Genomic DNA, 21,494 nt, shown 5'->3' on the forward strand with positions numbered 1-21,494 from the left:
TCCAGTTCTGGGCGCCGCACTTCAGGAGGGATGTGGACAACATGGAGAGGGTCCAGGGGAGGGCCACTCGCATGATCAAGGGGCAGCAGGGCATGTCCTATTAGGATAGGCTACAGGATCAGAACCTGTTCTGCCTCCACAAGAGGAGGCTGAGAGGGGATCTAGTGGCTGTCTATAAACTGTTCCCCGAAGCAGAACCCAGAGTAACAAGGAACAATGGCCATAATCTGACAGAGAGCAGATTCAGGCTGGATATCAGGAGGCACTACTTTACAGTCACGGTGGCTAGGATGTGGAACCAACTTCCAAGGGAAGTGGTCCTTGCTCCTACCTTGTGGGTCTTTAAGAGGAAGGCTAGATGGACACCTTGCCAGGGTCATCTGATCCCAGCATTCTTTCCTGCCTGTGGCAGGGGGTTGGACTTAATGATCTGCTCAGGTACCTTCCAACCCTACCACCTATGAAACTATCTAATAATGAATACTATTTTTAATATATATTTCTGTTTTAATGGTTCACTGGGGTTAGGTTCTTAAACTTTTAATAATTTATTTGGCTTGTCTAACCTCTCAATTGAACCTCTCAACCTGAAATTTAGCCATTGTGGTTGCCTCCTTGCCTTTCTGGTTCCTGTTTTGTTTAGCAGTATGTGTGTCTTCTAAGTTTGTTTTTCTTGATAGTAATTAAATCACACCTAGGGCTTTTACCTCCTTTACTTTTTTGACTAAACATCGTATTTTTTGACATCTTTTCTAAAGTTTAGTGTCACTGTCACTTTTTGGCACATGACTTTCTCATAGACATTGCATTTAGTTATATTGCAATTTTCTTTTACCTAGGATATGAATAGATGCAACTTGTATTGCTTCAGATGCCTTAAAAGTGCTATAAAAATTGAAGGGACAAGTGATGCACAGGGTGATAGCACCATGAATTGGCTTGATTCGCATCCCAAAAGATGGTGGACAAAACAGGAAGAACTTAGGTTAAGATTATTCCCTCCACCAATTCATGATAGGGAGTTGATCAGTCTGCCAGCATCCCACAGCGCTTTGCTGTGTCTCTATTAGGTGGCTTCTCTGTGGCTCATGCCCAGCTCTGCTACCCAGAGGTCACAGGCCCTGCCTTGCATGTGATCTTGCCTTTTTAAAGCTAGGCACAAAGGTATACTGTACTACTATTTTCTGAATTAGCACCTGGAAACCTGACTTCTCAAGGACTTCCCATTCCTAGCTACCCACTTATTCACCACACAGATGACTTGTAGCACAGCATGTCATTCAGACAACTGGAAGTGAGCCAAAGTCATAGCCACATAGGTGAAGACTGTATGATGAACTTGAGCAGAGCCAGTACTATACAGTGTTGCTGTGTCAGACTGGAGGATGTATTCTCACTTTCTGGAAATGCAGTCTATATGGCAATAGTCAACCTTACATCATCAGGAAATAGTGAGATGGTGTTTGGAAACTGCTTCCATAACTTTTGACCTTTTGTATCATGTGACCATTTTGTTCATATTATAATTAAGGATGGGGGGCTTCATCATTTTGTTAGATTTTGCTACTTTGCTCATCTCTCCATGTTTTGCACTCAGTTTTTTCCTTTGCTTAATCTGGAGGCCAGTCAGATATCTTCATTGATATCAGTGTATCTTTGTAGTTGGGCTTTATGTCCATATATAGTCAAGCAGATGGTCTTCTCTACTCAGAGTTTTTTTTTCTTGAGATTCTATGGAATATGTGCTGTGCAGTGCTGCTCTGATACCTGTTTGGCCTAATTTATCTTTTCTATACAGTTTGTAACTACTTTGTCATTTTTTCTCATGCAAAATATGGCAAGGTATGAATATCTGTTGAAAGGATTGGGATGGGGAGGACTTAAACATTTTGCATTTTTATATACTGCATTTTCTTGCATGTGATATTCTTCTGCTGTTTTGGGGGAAAAGGTTACAATGCAGTATGCACTGTATGCAAGAAAATGCTCTCCATAGGTCAGGACACTTGGGGTGTAGGGTGGGGAGGGGGCATGGCCCCAGCCTTACTGTGACCAAATTGGGTCAGGTCACAGCATGTGACCCCATAGCACCCAGCTCCCAAGTCCCCAGCCTTGTCATGTGGTTTGCAGGCCCCCCCATTCTAGCATGCAAGCCCTGGTGTGCAAGTCCCTGGCTCCCAAGGCCCCAATACATGGCTCCTGGCTCCCAAATCTACAGCCCTAGTGTGTGACCCCCAGCCTCTAGCTCCACTATGCAGCCCACAGCCCTAGAGACCCCAGACCTTCCAGGTAAGATCTTCTTTTTTTTTCCTTCCAAAAATAAGGTGCTAGTTATGTTTTGGGGCAAATTATATGCAAAATATATATATATGGTAGGCACCTGCTTTTTTTTTTTCTTGATTAGATGCCCAGTGTTTCAACTGTATCTGTAGTTCCTCTCATCTCATTTGGGGTAATAGCACTAAGTTATGTTGTCATACACTTGTTCCTCCCTTCATGGAAACTGAATTAGGGGGAGTTCAGAACAGCATTGTGATTGCAGTGACAAGTCCTTAACATTTTCAGAGGTTATCATTGATCCACCACTATGTTTAATGTGAGGTTTGCTCCTGGCTTTCCACAACAGCAGTGCTTACTCACTGTCAGAAACAGGCTGTGTATCAGTACAGAACAAAGTTTGCTCAACAGGATTGCCTTGGAAATCCTTTAGGTGTATGTAGCTTCCCCACCCCTGTGGTAGTCACTCTGCAGGCTGTGACAATAGGAATTCCTTGATAATGTAGTCTCTCCAGATTTTTTGACCGGGAATAACAGTATTTACATTTCTAGGAAAGTGAACAAAATGTATACAAGCATAAGTTACTAGTAATTAACACACACTACAGACTGAAGACTTCCTGGTTACAGGGTTTGTAAAGGGGATTTCTTCACCTTAAAACTGTGGGGAAAATATTAATCATTTCAGGAATAGGAAGGCATATCGTCTAAGAGTGCTCTCATTGTGACTTTCCGTAGTGCCTCAAAAAATATGGCTGTATTTCAACTCTTGTTTTAGAAATACACTGGGGACTTGATAAAGGCCCAACAGGGAAGCTTAAACACCTCCTATTTATTTAGCACTTAAGTTAGAATTTTGAATGGTCATTAAGCTCAGTCCAGCCCATGATTTGTATTTATGTTATAAACAGCTCCTGTTTCCTCTTCAGCCTTGAAATACATAAGCAATAGAAAGTTCTCCATTTAAAACTCATTTTTCTATATGCTGTGTCATGCCATCTTGCAAGTGTGAAGTTAGCAGAGGTGTGTGTGTGTGTGTGTGTGTGGTGGGGGGCGTTGTTTGTTTGGGTTTTTTTAAGTGATGTGGTAAAAGTCAGCAGATAACCTACCCATCTCATTAAAAAATCCACACACTTATTTTTCTAAAAAGAAGCTCTGCTTTCAGTCCTGCTAAGATACCAATCCTGCACTTTTTTAATGCACCTGGAATTCATTTAGGTATCCATCCACTTTTGGGTATAGAAGAATTTCAGGTGGTGCTATGTTTCTTGTTTGAGTTGTGAATGCATTTGACTTGCAGACATGCAATTATACAGAATCAATTTTTTTTGGTTAATGGCATTACTTCCTCTTTCCATGTCGGTACAAATTTCATAATGGATTTTCTATGGCTTGTTCACATTTTATATTCAAATTAATCTGTGGTGCTCAGATGTAGAAATGAGTCCTCTTGGAGGAAGTCCATGTAGCTGGCATTCTCCCATCTTCCCAGCTAGAGTGTGAATGAAATCAGGTGTTGTTTGAGTTCCCCTTTATAAAATACTGAATTGGCTGATATAAATTTGATATTGCTAATACTACCCATGAGTTCTCTTCTTTAAATCACACCTTTCTTTGTAATAGTGAGACGGTATTAATCTAGCGCACAAGCTGCTATTTGGAGTTTTCTAATGAGTATGAGTTGTTATATAGTTAATTGCAGTATTTCTCTCCAATATTGTTCCACTGGGAACATGATATAAATAAGGCATCTTGGAAATATGCTCTAATTTTGTCCCTTTGTTAGTTTATGTTAGTCAAAGCTGGTGCAAACAGTGCTGACAAACTTGAAGTCATAGTCCTCTCCAGACAAGATTTGGGAGCCCAGCTCACTAGGGACAAGCTAAATATGATTATGCTGTTCATTGGTAATCTTCCAATGCCATCCATGTCTCCCATTTATTATCCAGCTGGGTTGGTTAACCAGAGTGGAGTACATAGCAAAGAGGATCTCCCAGTGAATTATCACCTTGAATTGAGATTACAAAACACCTTTCATAGATGAGCCTACAAACTTCACTTCATAAATCTACTGGATACAAATAAATCATGGACACTTGGATTTATGACATTACAACCTGCCTGGCATCTGATTTGCCAGGTATCTGCCTAACCTTACTATTTATACTTTTCTTTCCCTTCCCCCCCTCCCCTCCTTTTCTACCCTTTGTATTCCTAATTTCTATCTCTTTACTTTTTCACTGTCTGCCTCTTTTTTAGTTTGGAGAACTCAACTACCGTAAAGTCTCCTTTGCTTACCTGTACTTATTTCCTTCTTGTTTTCTCCCCTCCTTTCCCTACGCTTTATTTTCCTAATTTCTACCTATTTACATTCTCATTGGCATCCTGTCATGCTTTTACCTTCTTTTATTGCTTGGCGATCTCAGAATAGCAGAGACTCCCTATGCCTGAAGTGCTTGTGCCTGAAAACTTGCAAAGAACATTTTTTCCAACTACTCAGTTGGTCTAATAAAAGATCATATCTGCCCAAAGAAGCTTGCCTGCCTATGTCCTTAGATCAACACTGCTACAACCCAAAACCCTGCACCTTGAATTGAAGTACTCAGCTTTGTCTGAACTGGCCTCTAAGCTGTCATATTTTGTGGTGGGGCCTACTGTTGCTCTATCTTTTCATGATCAGTTGCCAGCTGGTTGAAAGGTGTTCCAGTGAATCCACTGTGATTGCTAGCAGCTGTTGTTCTTTCAAGTGGTTAGTAGAGCAAATATCAAAGCCTTACAGGTGGTTCTCCTTCCTTCATATATTGTCAGATATCAGCTTCCAAATCTATGAGCCACTGCCTGGTATTATCACTCAATATATGGATTCCATCTGTCGTGTCTGGGCCTTTGTAAAGATTGCAGCTTTCAGTTGTGTTGTGCTGTTTTATGGATGTTGCATTAACACAAGGGGGTGTCCAAGACATTCATCTTGTGAAGTGTTGTTTTGAAGCGGCCATAGCCAGATCTCAGTCTGTTCAGCTAGACCTATACTTCTCTGTCAAGGTCACGCCCAATGGGAGACTTGTTTGGTGTTGGTGTAAAATGCTATAGGAATAGGTCTGACCTTTCCCAGTAGTTAGCCCACATTCTTGCTGCCCATAAGTTTGATTCAGGATCCCCAGTCTCTTTCGGGATCTTGTGGGCCTCATGTATGTTTTACAACTTTTTAAGCCTCTTAAGCCTCCATCATCTTGTCATTATTGTAGCCTAAATAGGACCTGCTCAGAATTCTGACAAAACTGGATACTTAAATCCTGATGTATCTAAATCCTAACCCTCAGTGTCCCTCAGACATAGAATTGCTGCACTGATGGCATATCCTGTATCTTTGTGTGCACCTGTACCACTCTGTCATGCAATTGGGTGGGTTACTGCTACATACCTGTCCCATCTTCTTCCTTGTTAGTGGAGAGAAGGGGAAATCAGGCTGCTTGGAAGTTCTACATGGTAACCTCTGACTGGGGAAGGATTGGTCCACCTGACTGACTAAGTGGTTTTTTTTTTGCTTGGTTTTCCTGAGAATCCCTCCATAGGAGCATCCTTGTATGTCCCTTGTTGCAGGATCTAAGAAGGGGGAATGGAGCAGTTAATGAAATGAGTCTACTTGTTATTTTGCATTAGACCCTTCTTCATGCGTTAGCGTGGCTCTTCCTTGCTTATAATAGGGTGCTTCTTAATTCATGCTGACTTGAGGTATGGAGTGATACTAACTGTTAATGCATCCATATAATATTGAGTGATATTATGGTGTTTAAATGCAGCCCATAAAACACTGTAGAGAAAGGTATGTTATAGGGTATGTTCTCTGCAAAGTTTAAAAAATGTTAACCTACTTGGATTCAGTGTTACTCTGAATATAAATGTTAATGGAGTTTAAATGTCCTCTGGTTGTATAACATACTCAAGAGTTCTCTTTTATACACTTTCTTCCCCCCCCCCACATTCTCCTTTTGTTACCCCCTCTCACACACCCCTCCACTGTTTGTGTTTGACCTTCACGTAATGTGCTGTTCATGCTATTGGTGCAAATACCAAGGGAGGAACAAGCCTTTTATACTTTTGAATGTTGAACAGTCTTCCTGTATTAAACCACCTCTGACTCATCTTGTCCTGAATCCCAGGTAAAGTCCAGTGAATGTGGCACAGGACAGGAAGTCAGGGAAGCTGGTTTCTGTTCCTAACTCTGCTGTTGACTTGTCCCTGGGTATTTTTTATATTTTGTGCCTCAGATTTCCTACCTCTTACTTGAGCACAGTGCTACTTATTCATTTTCAGAAACACTTCGATGGATGAAAAATGTTACATAAGAGCCAAATATTTTTATTGCTATTTTTGTCTTGTCTGTCTTTTTGCACATTCTTTTTCTGTGCTTTCTGTAAAAGTGATTTTGGTGGTTGTGGCCTGAGCCCTGTATTGTACAGTATAATGCAGGGGTGGGCAAAATACAGCCTGTGGGCTAGATCCAGCCCACCAAGGGATTTTATCTAGTCCCTCGGTCCTACCTGGCCTAGGCTTGTGGGGGGACAGTCCAGACCATGTCCGAGGGCTGGGGCAGCGCAGTGGCTAGACTCTGCTTCCCGGCAGCCCCTGGCAGCAGTGGCTCCTTCCAGCTGCCAATTTCACCATTGAACCTAGTTCTGCTGAGCAGGCACCGTGGTCTGTCTGCCCTGCACCCACTGCCAGGGGTGCCAGATGGCGTGGGTGGGCAAAGTCTGCATGGAGACTGGCCCAGGGCCTGTGCAGTCAGGGCATGCTTGGCTGGGTAGATAGAATTGGGGCTTCAGGCAGGGAGCAGGACAGACAGGCAGGGGCAGTGCAAGGGCCAGGACCATGGTCACGATCACAGGGCAATGACAGCAAATTGTGACCAGATTAGGCTGCTCTGCGCTGCTAGGCTGTGCTATTCTGCAGCTGCACTGTACTGGGGTTGGCTGTGCTTGCATGTGCTGAGGTGGGGGTCACGGGCATATGTTCCACCCCCCTCCCAGGTCAGGCTGGTCATGATCTGTGATGTGGGGAGTGGATTGTGGCTCTGCCCCAGGCCATGGTTCTTCACTGTCACTGTCCCATGACCCCAGCTGCACCTGCCTGTCCTGCTCCTGGATGCTGTTACCCCACTGCCCCCAGCCCACCCCATCCACCCAGCCAAATGTGCCCAGCCTGCAGGGACATTTAAGGGAGTTTTGGTGAGCTGGTGTGCCAGGAAGTGCTGACCTGGCCCATAACTCACCAAAACTCCTGAAGTGGTCCTGCAGCCCAAATAATTGCCTATCCCTGGTATAATGGGACAGCATGCCTGTCACCCATCCAGCTCAACACTTGGTAATTCACCTCAGAAATATTAGTAGTGTGAATCAGTGGAATATGCTCCTCTGCCTTTTGGCTTGTGATGCCTTTTGGCTTGTTAAACTGTTAGCATCTGTAACTCTATTAATAATATTACTTGCAATAAGTAGGCGATTGTTGATTTAAATGTGAAGTTAGTAGTAACTTATTGCCACCCTCCAGGACTTGCTTTGTAGCCACTGTGTTCTGTAACAGCTTAACACAGTCTCCTTTCTTTCCCTTTTTCTTTACATCAAATTCAGGGGTCACAAAATGCCCTTTCCAATTATTAGCCAGTGATAAGAGCTTGAAAGATTTTCAGAAAGCTTGCTTGAGAGCACTGCAAGGCACTTTAACTCTAGTTGTGAGAAGTGTGATCTTTAAAATTGCATCTTCCTGATTATAATCCACATGCCAAACAGCTTAGAACTTCCAGCCTTTTACCTATTGGCAGCTAGGGCAGATCATAAAGCATTATGCATACATAAATTTCCAGTGGGTTACTCCATTCAATAAGCAGGCATCCTCCTTATCCGCAAGAGAGTATTATGTTAACTTTTGCCTGTGGTATCAGAACCGGGGTGAATTTTAGGCAGGGTCTGTTTCAGAAAGCAAATTTTCAAGCAGGTGCAGATAGAAGAAATTGCTTGCCATACTAGAATAGCCCAGGTTGTAATCTAGAATCTACACTTGCATTACAAATAGCAGTTGTATTCTATGAGTCTTTGGCACTTTACTTGCTTTTTGGGCTTCTCCCAACCTGTCAACATTGTTAATCCCATGTGAGCTGGATCACCAGAAACTACCTCATATCTCCAAATTGATCTAGGCACTAAGTAATTCATTCCACTGCTTCAGCTAGATCAGACTTGCTAAATGCAAAGATCTGGATGTCATCAGCATGTGGAATAAATTGCAGCTCATGCCACCTTATTCATGCTTCAGTGACACCACTTCATGGGAGAGATGCCTTGAGGAAGAGGAACAATTGTCCACTGAGTCCTTCAGAAGGACTCAGCAATTTGTCTTTGTCATTCACTTGACTGACAAAAACAATAGAACCCCAACAGAATGGTCTTTTCATACATGTCTGTTTCTGATTTTTCCAAACACAGGTAAATCCAGAAGTCTTTGAAACAGTCAGGATTCTGACCACCACTTTTCTCTAAGACCTTTTCCAAAAAAAAGAAAGACTAGAAACTGGTCAGTAGTTAAGACTGTTTACCTCAAGGGTTGTTTTCTTAAGGGGCCTTTCAGATTCTTCAAGAATAATGAATCCTGCCCCTTCTCCTACAAGGGAAGTGTCTGTCAATGTGTATTCAGGGGTCTGAATGCTTCCCTGTTGGCCTTCAGTACTTTCAGAGTGCGATGATTCCATTAATGAGCACAGTATAAAAAGATTGATGACTATTTAAGGATGGTGATGCTCAAGAGCATTGTCTAAAGAACAGGAAAATTATAGAGTTAAAGAAGACATGAGAAAGAATGACATCGCATCTTCAAATCTAACCATCCTTTTCACCATAGCAGTGCTGCTTTTTACTACAGCATGTAGTAAATGATTTCACAGGATTAGAAGAATGATGTTATATCCCTCAGTTTCTCTTCAGTTGCTTAGCTTTTTGTTTGAGAGTGCTTGTGTTTTCCCCAAAGGTGCTCAATAAAACTGAATGCATTAGATTCCATATCCTGCATTTCTATGGGAAGAACTATAGTGATAAAATTCCCTCAATTTTTAAAAGAACAGGATCGGGCACTTAATAAATATACAAATATTTTACTTTAAAGTGGAATTATTAGTGACATCAGTATGGTATGAATACTATTTCTTAGTTGTGCTGACACGCAAATTAAAGCTTGCCATAGGAATAGCTGCATATGTATGTTCTTAGCAATAGGTCACGTGGCAGTTTCCTAAGATACAAAATAAACTTGTGTGTTTAACTCTGATTCCTTTTGTGTTACAACTGTCTGAGAGAATTAGAGGATTTCAGTTACATGTCTGAGTTGACTGGGTTCATGTCAGAGACCCACCTTGAACTCTAATAACCCACAGTACATATTTGCATTTCAGCTAGTCTAGGGGATTTTCCAGGTATTTGTGCTGTCAGTTAATTTCTTCAGAGGCACAGGTGTAAGATGCAGCATGAAAATAAAGTTGATTTCTGTATATTGTCTAGGTTTACCAGTGACCAGGAATATATTGTAGTATAATGAGCACCATTGAAAGAATTGAATATACCAAACAGCTTCTTTTGGCTCAAGGTCTTCTTGTGATTTTATTTACTTATTTACTTGTGTGTGTATAGATATAGATCTAGAGATCTATATCTACACACACATGCATACACATACAAATAAGTAAATAAGGGCTTGCGTGTGTGTGTAAGCATACTATTATGCTTTGTTTTATTTTTAAGGTTTGGTCTCCTGTTGCTTTTTGGAAATCAGAAGAAACTTGACTAGACAGAGAAATAGTACAAATGGCTACACTCACTGAAAAGTTGCCAAATATCCAAACTAAAAGAAAAAGAAAAAAAATATTTTAACTACTTTCAGTTACAGTAATCCCAATAATAATAGCAAGTAAAAAAAAAGGGGGGGTGTACGTGCGCGTGTGTGTGTAATTGTCAGAATATATTGTCAACGTGTATATGTATATAAAGATAATAAATCAAGAAATAAGTAACGTGTATCACTTAGGGGTTTTTGTGGATTTACAGGAGTACAAATAAAAGAGAAATCTAAACTATTTCATTTGCTGGTGAAAGCCTTTATAGAAAGTGTAAGCATTTTCAAACAAGTGTGAAGATAAAAGAAACTAAGATTCCCCCCCCCACACACATGTTACAGGTATTACGCAATTAATAGGTGCCTTGACACTAACTACTTTTCAGTTTGGCCATTTGTACTGTTTCTCTGTCTAGTCAAGTTTCTTCTGATTTCAAAAAAGCAACAGGAAGGGGCAAACATTAAAAATAAAGTAAAGTTGGTCTCTGTTATGCTTGGCCATGGGCATTGTGCTGCTTCCATGATGAACTCAAATGCCATGCTAAGAAGCACATCTTGCCCATTTGCTCCAATGTAGCGTGTGCCAGAGCCTGGAAATTAGACAGAGTAGCCAGTTTAGTGTGACTGTGTGTGTACCCAGAGCAGTTCTCAGGCTGTCTTGAGCTTCTTGGTCCATGTGCATTAAACTAGCTAACGTGTCTGATTTCTAGGCTTTGGTATGTTTGGGGGGGTGGCGGGGCAGGTACTTCTGAGCAGCATTCCTAGGCTCGCCACAAAGGCAGTGTAGAAGTGATCTGTGCACCTTGTAAATAGGGACCGAAACTTTAAAAAAAAAAATTGTCTTCTTTTCTTTTTCTTTCTGAAAAGCCCTGTAAAGAGACTTGGTCCCCATTTTCAAAAAAGGGAGGAAGGAGGACCTAGGTAACTATAGACTGTTAGTCTTACCTTGGTCCTGGGGAAGCTCTTTGAGAAGATTATCCAGGAGCATATCTGTGAGGGACCAGCAGGGGAGATTATGCTCAGAGCCAACTAACTTGGGTTCATTAGGGGCAGGTCCTATCAGACCAACTTGCTTGCCTTTTACGACCAGGTCACAAAATCCTTGGATGCAGGTGGACGTAGTCTTTCTGGACTTTAGAAAAGCCTTTGACACTGTCTCTCACCCCATTCTCATTAAAAAATTAGGCGACTGTGGCATGGATGCCTACACAGTCAGATATGGGTGGCAAATTGGCCAGAGTGGTGGTGGACGAGTCATTTTCAACCTGGAGGGATGTGGGCAGTGAGGTCCCCCAGGGCTTGGGCTTCAGGCTCGCACTGTTCAACATCTTTATCAGTGACTGGGATGAGGGGATGAAAAGCACCTTGTTCAAATTCACGGATGACACTAAGATGTGGGGAGAGGTGAGCACGATATAAGGGAGGGACAGGCTACAACTAGATCTGAACAGGTTACAGGGGTGGGCAGATGAGAATAGGATGGGATTCAATACTGACAAGTGCAGGGTACTGCATCTAGGGAGAAAGAACCAGCAGCATACCTATAGGCTGGGGAACTTCCTTCTCATCAGCACAGAGGCAAAAAGGGATCTTGGAGTCATTATTGATTCCAAGATGAACATGGGCTGCCAATGTGAGGACGTGGTCAGTAAGGCTAACCGCATCTTGTCATGCATCCACAGATGCATCACAAGCAGGTCCAAGGAAGTGATCCTCCCCTTCTGTGCGACACTGGTGAGGCCCCAGTTGGAGTACTGCATCCAGTTCTGGGCGCTGCACTTCAGGAGGGATGTGGACAGCATTGAGAAGGGTCCAGAGGAGGGCCACTTGCATGGTTGGGGGCAGAAAGGCAGGCCCTACGGGGAGGCTACGGGATCTGAACCTGTTCAGCCTCCACAAGGGAAGGCTGAGGGGGGATCTGGTGGCCATCTATAAACTTACCGGGGGGACCAGCGGGGAATGGGAGAGTCCCTGTTCCCCGAGCACTACCGGGGGTAACTAGGAATAACAGCCACAAGTTGACTGAGAGTAGGTTCAACCTAGACATCAGGAAGCACTACTTCATAGTTAGGGTGACTAGGATCTGGACCCAACTTCCAAGGGAAGTGGTGCTTGCCCCTACCCTGGGGATCTTCAAAAGGAGGCTAGACAATCACCTAGCCAGGGTCATTTGAGCCCAGCATTCTTTCCTGCCCGGGGCAGGGGGTCGGACTTGATGATCTGCTCAAGTCCCTTCCGACCCTACCAACTATGAAACTGTATTGGGGGTCCACAGACTGATCACAGCCATCTTTCATGAACTTCTTAGACAATCAAAAATATATGAATAAGTACACTTACAATTCAGAGGGGTCCACAGCTCCATTTTAAATTTCCAAAGGGGCCTGCACTTCCATTCAAAATTTTTTAGGGGTCTGCTAATGATGAAAGGTTGAAAACCACTGTCCTAGTAAATATCAAAGGTGTGAGGATACAGTAAGTGAGAGACTTATTTTTATTTTTTATTTAAAAAGTTAAAGCTCTAGTCCTCAACCTCCTCTCCCCCTTTTTTTTTCCTTTTAGGAACTTGAAAGATTTCAAGACTTCGTGAAAAGTAGACTTCCATATGATATTGTGATAGATGGGCTTAATGTTGCCAACTCCATCAAGAAACTCAACAAATATGAAGTTGTAAGTACTGGTTAATTATTCATAAGCAGTTTCACTCAAGTACACTTTGCCTAAGCATAATGCAATCAGTGCCACCCTTTATAGTTTACCCTTTCCTGCAAGCAGTTAGAAGCATTTTTATAACTTTGTGTTGAAACAAAGTATGTCTTTTGTATTTAAAGCGGGGGTAGAATCGCACAAATTAGAAGGAAGATGGCTGTTCTTACGTGTGTGGTTGGATGAGCAAACTGTATCGGCAAACCTGCAGTCTTTGTTGATTCTTCCCAACATGAAACCACAGGCTAAGTTAAGGGTTGCCTCCCTAGGGAAATCTAACAGCATGGCCATCCTGAAATAAGCTATTTTAATATAGCTGTTCTGAAATAACCAGTCATGTTGATAGTCTATTTCTGTAATAAAAAAATCATGTAATTCCAATAAGTACAGGTAAGGTATAAGTATTTTTTGTTTCTACAGTTATGATTATTCCAAAATAGTTATTCCTTCATATAGCTACAGAACTTGTATTCCACTGTAGCTAAGCCTGTCAGTTTCCCTTTGTAAGCAAGCTCTTCATGATAGTTTAAAACCACATCCTGCATAAAATCAAATGTTATTTCACTTCGTAAAGTCTCTTTCTGCCTTGGGTATGTGAGCTGTGAAATTAAATGAGAGCTCAAATCAACTTTGTTAATTTTTTCCTCCCACATTTACTGTAGTGCTTTAGCGATATGAATTAGTGCTCCTCACAGCCACAGCATGGATTGTTTTTTTTCCTGATAAATATTTACAAGTTGGGAGAAGGGGGAAAAAGGAAAAGAAACCATCCCAGCTCCTGGTACATCTTTCAAAGTTAGACTTTAAGCTGGGGCGGGTAGTTATTTCGAGTGGAGGGCCTCTTAAGGTTTGATAAGCTTTCAAGGGCTGCGTGGGTAGCCCCACCCTGTCACAGTTGCCTCGTCCCCTGGTCACCATCTTGGGGTCAGAAGTCCCACCCCCTGACCTTTGCCACTGGAAGTCCTTCCCTTTGCCCCCCAGAAATACTCCTTTTGGGAGGGGGGTTGCCATCTTAGAACCAGAAAAAAAAGTCATACACTAAAAGTCAAACACTTGCAATAACATATTTTAATTTTATTACAAAAAATATTTTTGTCATGATTTGTGTTTGTGTACTGTATATAGAGGCGATTGCACAATAACTCAATAATAAATTCTTAGTTTTGTATATTCTCTGTGGGGGGTATGTATGTTGGGGGCTTTTAAGGGGGTGTGGTTGTGTGTGGGGGGGCATAGGGTATGTTGGGGGTGTGTATATAGTGGGGGCTGAGGTAGGGTGTGAGTGTGTGGCGTTTGTGGGGTGTGAGGGAGGGTAGGAGGGGTGGGGGAACCCCTCACACCTCCCCTATGGTGCAGCAGCAGCAGGTGGGGGTGCTCAGGGTGCTGGTGCACAGCAGAGGTGCTGCTGCCCAGTGGTGAGCAGCTCTGGCCAGCGCTGCACATTGCAGCATGCACAGCCTGGCTGGGCTGTCTCTTGCTGGCACTCCCTGCTGCATGTGTGCAGCCCCCACACTTGTGCAACGTGGGAGGGAAGTGCCATGTGCTGGAGCCAGCTGGCTTCCCTACTCCCTGCTGCCCAGGTCCCGGGACTCTCTGCCCCTGGCCACACAGGTCCTGCCAGGGCTCCCCTCCACTTCAGGCTGAGTCCCAGGACCTGCAAGACAGGGGTTGGGGAAGGTGGCCAGCTCCAGCGTGGGGGGCTTCTCTCCAGTGATGCATGAATGCGGGGGCTGCACATGCACAATGGGGAGCCCCCACAATACAGGCAGCTTGCTCAGCCTGCACTTGCCACGATGTACAGCTCTGGCCAGATCTGTGCACCACCGCCTGCGCTGGGCATGAGTGCCCCAGCCTGCTGCCTCTGCTGCTGTGCCTGTGTGTGGGGAGGGGAGGGGAGGTGCTGTGGGATCCCCTTCACCCTCCCTCACATTTGCACCCTACCCTCCCTCACACTCGCACCCTACCCACCCAAGTTCCATGCTCCTGCCATCCTATCTCCCCACCCCCCGGTGCAAGCGGCCAACCCCATGCTCCACGCTCCTGCCTAGCTGCAGCTCCCAACTTCCTTACCTGCTGCCTAGAGTGATCCAGATGCCGGGGAAGCCAAGCAGGTCCTCCAGCGGCAGCGGCAGCCCTGTCTGGAAGCTGTGTGCTGGCCGAGCTGGGCCCTTCCACCCATGAGGGTAGGAGTCAGGCGCAATAGGTACGTTGGTGGGATGTGTATGTGTGATGCTTCGCTCCCACCCTTGTGGGCAGAAGATCTGGGCAGGGTACAGTCAATTGGTGGACACTGTGGGCCAGATGAAAGTACCTGGCAGGCTGGATCTGGCACATGGGGCATATTTTGCCCACCCCTATTTTTAAGCTCTCAGGCCTCTGGAAGTAAAATGAGCTGGATACTGAATGAAGTAAAAGAGCAGATTAGTTAAAAATAAAATTTATTTCTCATAACGTGTTTCCTCAGAAATGTTTTTCAGCTATTTCTATGAGGGCAGCAGATTAGTAGCGTTGCTTTCAGATTTGGAGAGAGAAATAACTTGGGCAGAGTAGATAAATGTTTGTCAGAGCCAAGATTCATGAAACACTGACTTGCAGTCAGGGGGACTTTCCTAGGTAAAAGGAAAGGACGGGAAGTTTACAAAGTATTTGCTTGGGATTATTCACTGAAGGAAGTGTGGATTAGCCAGCGTAAATCCTGTGTGTGGTGTATGTTTTGGTTCTTTTTACAGTCAAATGCAAGGGACATAGATCTGGGGAATCTGTTCACTGGACAAGCAGGAAGAGGCAAGGAGAGCAGATAGTTGTAGTTCATTGCAGTTCTAGTTCCTCTGCAATTTTGCTTCCAGAACTCTGATCAGGGTTCTTAAATCTGGAGGTAATGAAGCAAGGACTCAGTCTCTTATTGGAAATTGTTAATATAAGAGGCATGGCAAGCTCTTTCATTGGTTTGGGGGGGAGGGGGGGGAATTATGCTGAGCACTGAGGGAGGGGGTGGAGATAGACAAATCTTACCTGCTGGGGCTTTCCTCATTTAGGCAGCAGCTGCTACTGCTGTGGCTTCTGCTGTAGCAATGAAGGTGTGGGCTGCTGCTGCCGAAGGCCAGACAGTGGCATGGACTCCCTAGGGTCCATTCCTGTTGCCCTGTGTGCCCCTCTCTTCCCTCACCCCCATGCACTGGCAAAACTTCCTGAGAAGGGGGTGCCCCCAGACATATTATTGGGTCTGGTGCTGCACTTGCTGAACTTATGTGGTTAGGTTGCTCAGGGCTGTGCCTGCCATGGCAGAGACTGTAGAAGGAAGGAGCCCGTATTGGTGTTTCCACTAAATCGGTGCACAGTACTCGCCCCCGCACCCCACACCCCACTTACGCTACTGGTTAATATTTTGAAACCTTGCTGCTGAAGCAGAAAAAACAAACTAGGTCAGGGGTTGGTAACTTACAAACCGCAGGTTGGATCTGGACCACATAACTGTTAGATCCAGCCCCCAGGCGTGGGACTTCAGCAGTGTGGGCCTACAGCTGCAAGTACTCTCCTTGTGCTGCTGTAGGGACAAGCACCAGCCATGGCTGGATCCAGCACCTGTCTTCCTGCATATCTGTCCCAGTGTGGGTTATTCCAGCCCACAGCTGGAAAAGGTTGCTTACCTCTGTCTACCCATGTGGGAGACATCTGGCATAGTTCTTTTGTGTGACTCCCTTCTCCTGTTTCTCTGAAAAAACACATTACTTTATTCCATAGATAGCTGTGAAAGTCAAAATTGCCCCTCCTTAGGAATTTTCCCCATTATGAAAATAAATTAATTTTAGGTCTTCCAATAGGCTTGTGGCCATAATGCTAGTAAAGTTCTGTTGCTGCAGGTGTTCTTGTTCTTGTTTAAATTTTGAGCATACTTTTCTGTTCCAGTGTCTATAGCTCATGGTAATAGATTTAAATAACCAAGGTTTATTACTGCCTTCCTCTGAGAACAGACATTACCAATTGCAGACTGCCAACTCTTTATTCTTAATCTTTTATTTTGTCTATAAAGCTCCTAGCACATCATCTTTTATAACTAATGCAAGGCATAGCTATACACAGAAATGGAATGCACCATGGTTACAAAGACCATAGAGCACCTCTAGTCTGAATTTATCTTGACAGAGAATTTGTTCATATCTGAAATTTTATAAGATGATGTAGAGTTAGAGATTTTAACTGTTTTACCATCATATTCTATCATTGCCAAAGAAGAAATCTGGCTTGCTCTTGGATATTGAAGTTACTAGAACAGCAAAGCACAAATACAAAGTTGCCCCTTTTTCCAATTGTGTAATATCCATAATTCCATTTAGGCATTCCTATTGGAAAATCCTGGATTGTGTGTGCAGGGTTGGAATTTTTCCTCTAAAAGGGAGCAGATAAAACAGGGCAGTTGAGTAAAAGATCCTATGAATCACATTTACGTTCTTAACATGTTTTGAAATTTAGGAAAACCAGATAAATGACTTCTAATTGCCTCCAGACAACTTTAGCCTTTACAACCAGCGCTTAGTCAGCAGCTCAGCATGCGTCTCAGTAGATATGACAGCTTTACAGAAGTATTCTAGAGTAATTTTTCTAACATATTGTGCATCAGCAAGTTTACTTTTTCAGAGCAGTGTAGTTAGCTGTGTTAGTCTGAAGTTAGGCAGAAGGCAGAGTAGATCTGCATCTTGTGCATCTGTGATTTAGTTAAACTTTCTTAAGCAGCAGCTTACTTTAGCATCTAATGAAGTAAGCTGCTGCTTACAAAAATGTATGCATTTGTGATTTAGTTAGTCTATAAGGTGCATATCTACCCTGCTTTTGCCTGTTCACACCAGCTTTCTTCTTTAGCAAATGTGCATTGTGGTTGCTATAAAAACTGCAGCAGTGAAGAGTATACAGGATTAATTCTTTGTTACTATGTAGGAAAGCTCGTTGGACAGATTATGGGGTAGTGAACACATTCTTCTTTGGGTGAAGGTTAGATAGATATACGTAAAAGATATAAAATGCAAAATAAGGCCTCCCTGTGACGAGTGACCCTTCCTTCCTGGCCCTGCAACTTAATCACCATTAATTTTTCTCTAAATCAACAAAGCAAATGAATCTTATTGAAAATTAGTTTTCTGCATAGGAAGCAATGTAAAAGTCCCTTATTAAAGTGAAAACATATTCATTGAAATAATACATTCCCTCACTTACATTAACTTAAATACCACAAACACGTAATTAGAATCTTTTCCTAATGGAAAGATACTAGGGAAAGCTTCTGGCCTTATATGATGCATCTGATTTCTAAATGCTGATTTAACAAAAAAAACCACACAAAAACCTGAGCTTTGCTTTGAATTGTTTTTTATGCTTTGTTTCAAGTTTTTGGGTAAAGCAGAAAAGCCTTGATGGCTCAGTCACTGTTTATAAACCACCATTGCTATTTGCAGTACAAACATTGACTGTCTTTACATTTTAGCTGGAAGAACCCTAAGAGATGATGCATCCTGATTTATTTAAAATAATTCTTTTACCAACTCTTCCTAATACGGCAAGCTCTTAAACAGCACAGTGGAATTTTGGCACTCCCACACTTATGCTTACAGTACCTCCTAACAGTACCTTTTGCTTAGTAAAGGTAAAGGTCAGGAGTAGAGAGGAATTTAGTTCTTTGAGCAGAACAGGAACTAGTTACATAACTTTTAAAATGTTTTCCTGAATGTCCAAGCTGCTTCCTCTTATCGATGTTCCTTGTCAAGAGCATGGCTAGTGGGAAGTTTCACTGCAGAATTAGACACTTACCCTGGTGGTATTATCTGACCCTGGTTCTTGGAATGAGAAAACCTATTTTTAAAAAAAACATGGGACCAGGACTCCTGTGCTGGTGTGTGAAAGCAGAGGGCATCTGGCACCTCCAGGCATTAGGTATTTGGAGAGCATCTGAGGGGAAAGGAAAGAGTCGCTGTTTCCCTAAAGGCAAAAATGAGGAGACAGGCAGTTATACCCTCTAAGCTAAGTTCTGGCTTAGCTAGACTTAAGTAGAACTACTCAGAAAACATTTTTTGTGGTCTGCTCTGATCAAACCTCTTTAGGGTCTCATATAATACACAGGCACTAGAAGGGAAGTAGGGTATTTCCTTGGAATGAGGGAATGCCAGCAAGCAAAGAGCTGGTATAACCACTTACTTACTATACCACTCCCTTGTATCCATGTCTTCACCTTGGCTAGAACATCCTGTTCTGCAGCTACCCATAGTTTGCGGAGGGACTGTTCAGGACCATTGTTAGCCAGCAAAGATTAGAGTCCTTCAAGCCACTTTAATTTATTCTGGGTCTGGTTTAGTGCTTACTGTGGAGTTAGGTATGCAGCCTGCTTCCTTGAAGCTGAGGTACTAAGAGAAACTGGGCACATCTACACATTCATTAACGCGCTTAAGGTAATGTGTATTAAATCTAGTACCTCCATTATGAAGTACTAGGAAAAATATGCATTAGCCTATTTTAATGCACATTAGCTAAAGAGCACTTTTTTGTGACACTTTAATTCACATTAAAATAGACTAATGCACATTAAAGCACATGTGTAGACATGCCCACTGAGTATCTGCATCTGTCTTTCCAGGGCATTGGAGATGGTGCATGCCTATACCTACATAAACAGCTGCACAATGTATGTACTTGGTTTCACATGTGAGCCTTGCATCTGATTTTCCAGAAGTTTGGTCCTAATTATGTTACTTGTGTATACTGCATTAATCACCCAATGAAGTGTGAGATGTCGTTATGCAAATTATGCAAAACATACTGTTCTACCATGTTGGTAGTTTTGATGATCACACAAAATACAAAGTCCTGCCTTTTCCTCTGACTTATTTGGAAGCCTGTGGGGTTTTTCCCCCCCCCAAGGACTTACTGTCTTTTCAACGATTCAAGATAAAGTAGAAAGAAGTCACCTAGATTCTGTTCAGAATTTGTATATTTGTCAAAGGGCTTATATATCCTTTTGTAACAGTTCATAAGTTCTTCCCATCAACTTTCCAGTTTGGACAACATGTAAGCACACATTAGTCCGCTAGTTCTTTAGCTTTTTCTTTACCCCTTTTTCAATTCTGGGACTTCTCTGGGAGTCCCTGCCCTGAAGAAGGATGGGAAGGTGGATGGTAGAAGGTGGTCATACCTTTGTTAGAGGCTTAAGTGTTTCACTGAATCTGGGCCCAGTGAATTGGTGTCCAAGCAGGTATTGCCTCCACTTATCAGCCCACCGAGATTAGCCAAATCTATTGAATAATTATTAAACTAAAAACAACTGAGATATCAAGTAAAGACATGAAATTGAATAGTGATTATATATTGGTTTATTTGGTGAATTTTTTTTTTCTTCATGATTTTTACCAGCTGTCAAGTTTGTGAGTTTGTCTCTGGTCCTTCTCTCTCACAGGATTCCCAGTCACCCTTTCTTGCAAATTCATTTTAATTATATGAACTGTAGAATTAGGTTGTGATCCTGCAAGTGCTTATGCTCATGTTAAGACTCTAGTTTTGCAGTGAGGCACATTATAATTGGTGAAATAACTCTCACACTTAGTTCTGTATGTCCTTGAGATTTTGCAAGATCTTGGACCTAAATAAGGAACACAATTTGTCACTTGCAGCTCGGTTATTTGCGACTTCTTTACAGTTTGTTGGAAACTGTAAAGTACTACAGTTATATAAAATATTGTGGCATCTACCTTGAATTATTTTTGACCGGTCATTGCATAGTATTTCTGCATGTTGATCATAACTCATGTGAGTAATCAGTATGCAGATTAGATAGTTTTTATTGAATATCTTAATTTTTAACATATTCCTGTTGAAGCAGTTTTGCAGCTGCGTACATACATTACATTGGTGAAAGGTCTAGAACAGGGGTTTCAGACATATGGTCCATTGGCAGATCTGGCCATGGAGCTGCTCTGGCTGGGCTGTTGTTGGGCCACTGAAAACTAGTGGATGGCCTACCACAGAACTTGGGAGCCTTTGGCCTCACTGGGCATGGCCATCATTAGCAAACTTGGCTAGCTATCACCACCCTCACTCCTCAGACCTACTGCTGCTGTCCTGGGCCCCCAGGTGAGTTTGACACCCCTGATCTAGAGAATCTGAAGCTTTGCAGTTATAGATACTGCACATAAAAACAGAATCATTAATCAAGTTTGCACTACCAATAGGAAATCTCCTTCAAATTAGTCAGGATGTCAGTAACTGCTGTTGATAACTGTTCCTGTTGGATATTACTGGAGGTGGAAGATTTCTAATATCTGAGACCTTTCTCTCTCTTAATTTGGTTCCAAGAAGTCTTGGCTTTTCTTTCATATAATGAACCTCTAATTACTTGCACATGCTCACTTAGGACAGGACTTCAAGGACAGTAAGCAAAGTTTTATAAACAGAATTCTAGGGAGGGTCAGAGATCTAAACATACAACATGGTGCTGAAAGGCATCACAGCTTCCCACTGCAAACATCAGTAACTATTAAAAGGAAAAAGAAAAAATAATCACTGAGCCTTGTCTGTATTGTTGCAGAAATTTAGTCAGGGAATCTCCCATTCTTGTTACCCCACCCTGCACTGTTGGGAAATCTTTTTTTTTTTTTTTT

General features: G+C 42.7%; 1 protein-coding gene across 3 annotated transcripts in view; it reads left to right on the top strand.

The window, feature by feature from the left end:
* The window catches only part of KIAA0391 (KIAA0391 ortholog), a 99,029-nt gene that overhangs the window by 36,071 nt on the left and 41,464 nt on the right, over positions 1 to 21,494 (top strand). For 2 of the 3 annotated variants that reach the window (XM_019551411.1, XM_019551410.1), the window contains exon 5: positions 12,715 to 12,822. The exons of the other annotated variant lie outside the window; for it this stretch is intronic. In XM_019551411.1, the coding sequence (XP_019406956.1) occupies positions 12,715 to 12,822 (108 nt within the window). The remainder of the gene's footprint in view (positions 1 to 12,714; positions 12,823 to 21,494) is intronic. 3 annotated transcript variants of the gene reach the window in all.

Source organism: Crocodylus porosus, unplaced genomic scaffold, assembly GCF_001723895.1.
Source record: "Crocodylus porosus isolate Cpor-Errol unplaced genomic scaffold, CroPor_comp1, whole genome shotgun sequence".
NCBI lineage: Eukaryota > Metazoa > Chordata > Crocodylia > Crocodylidae > Crocodylus > Crocodylus porosus.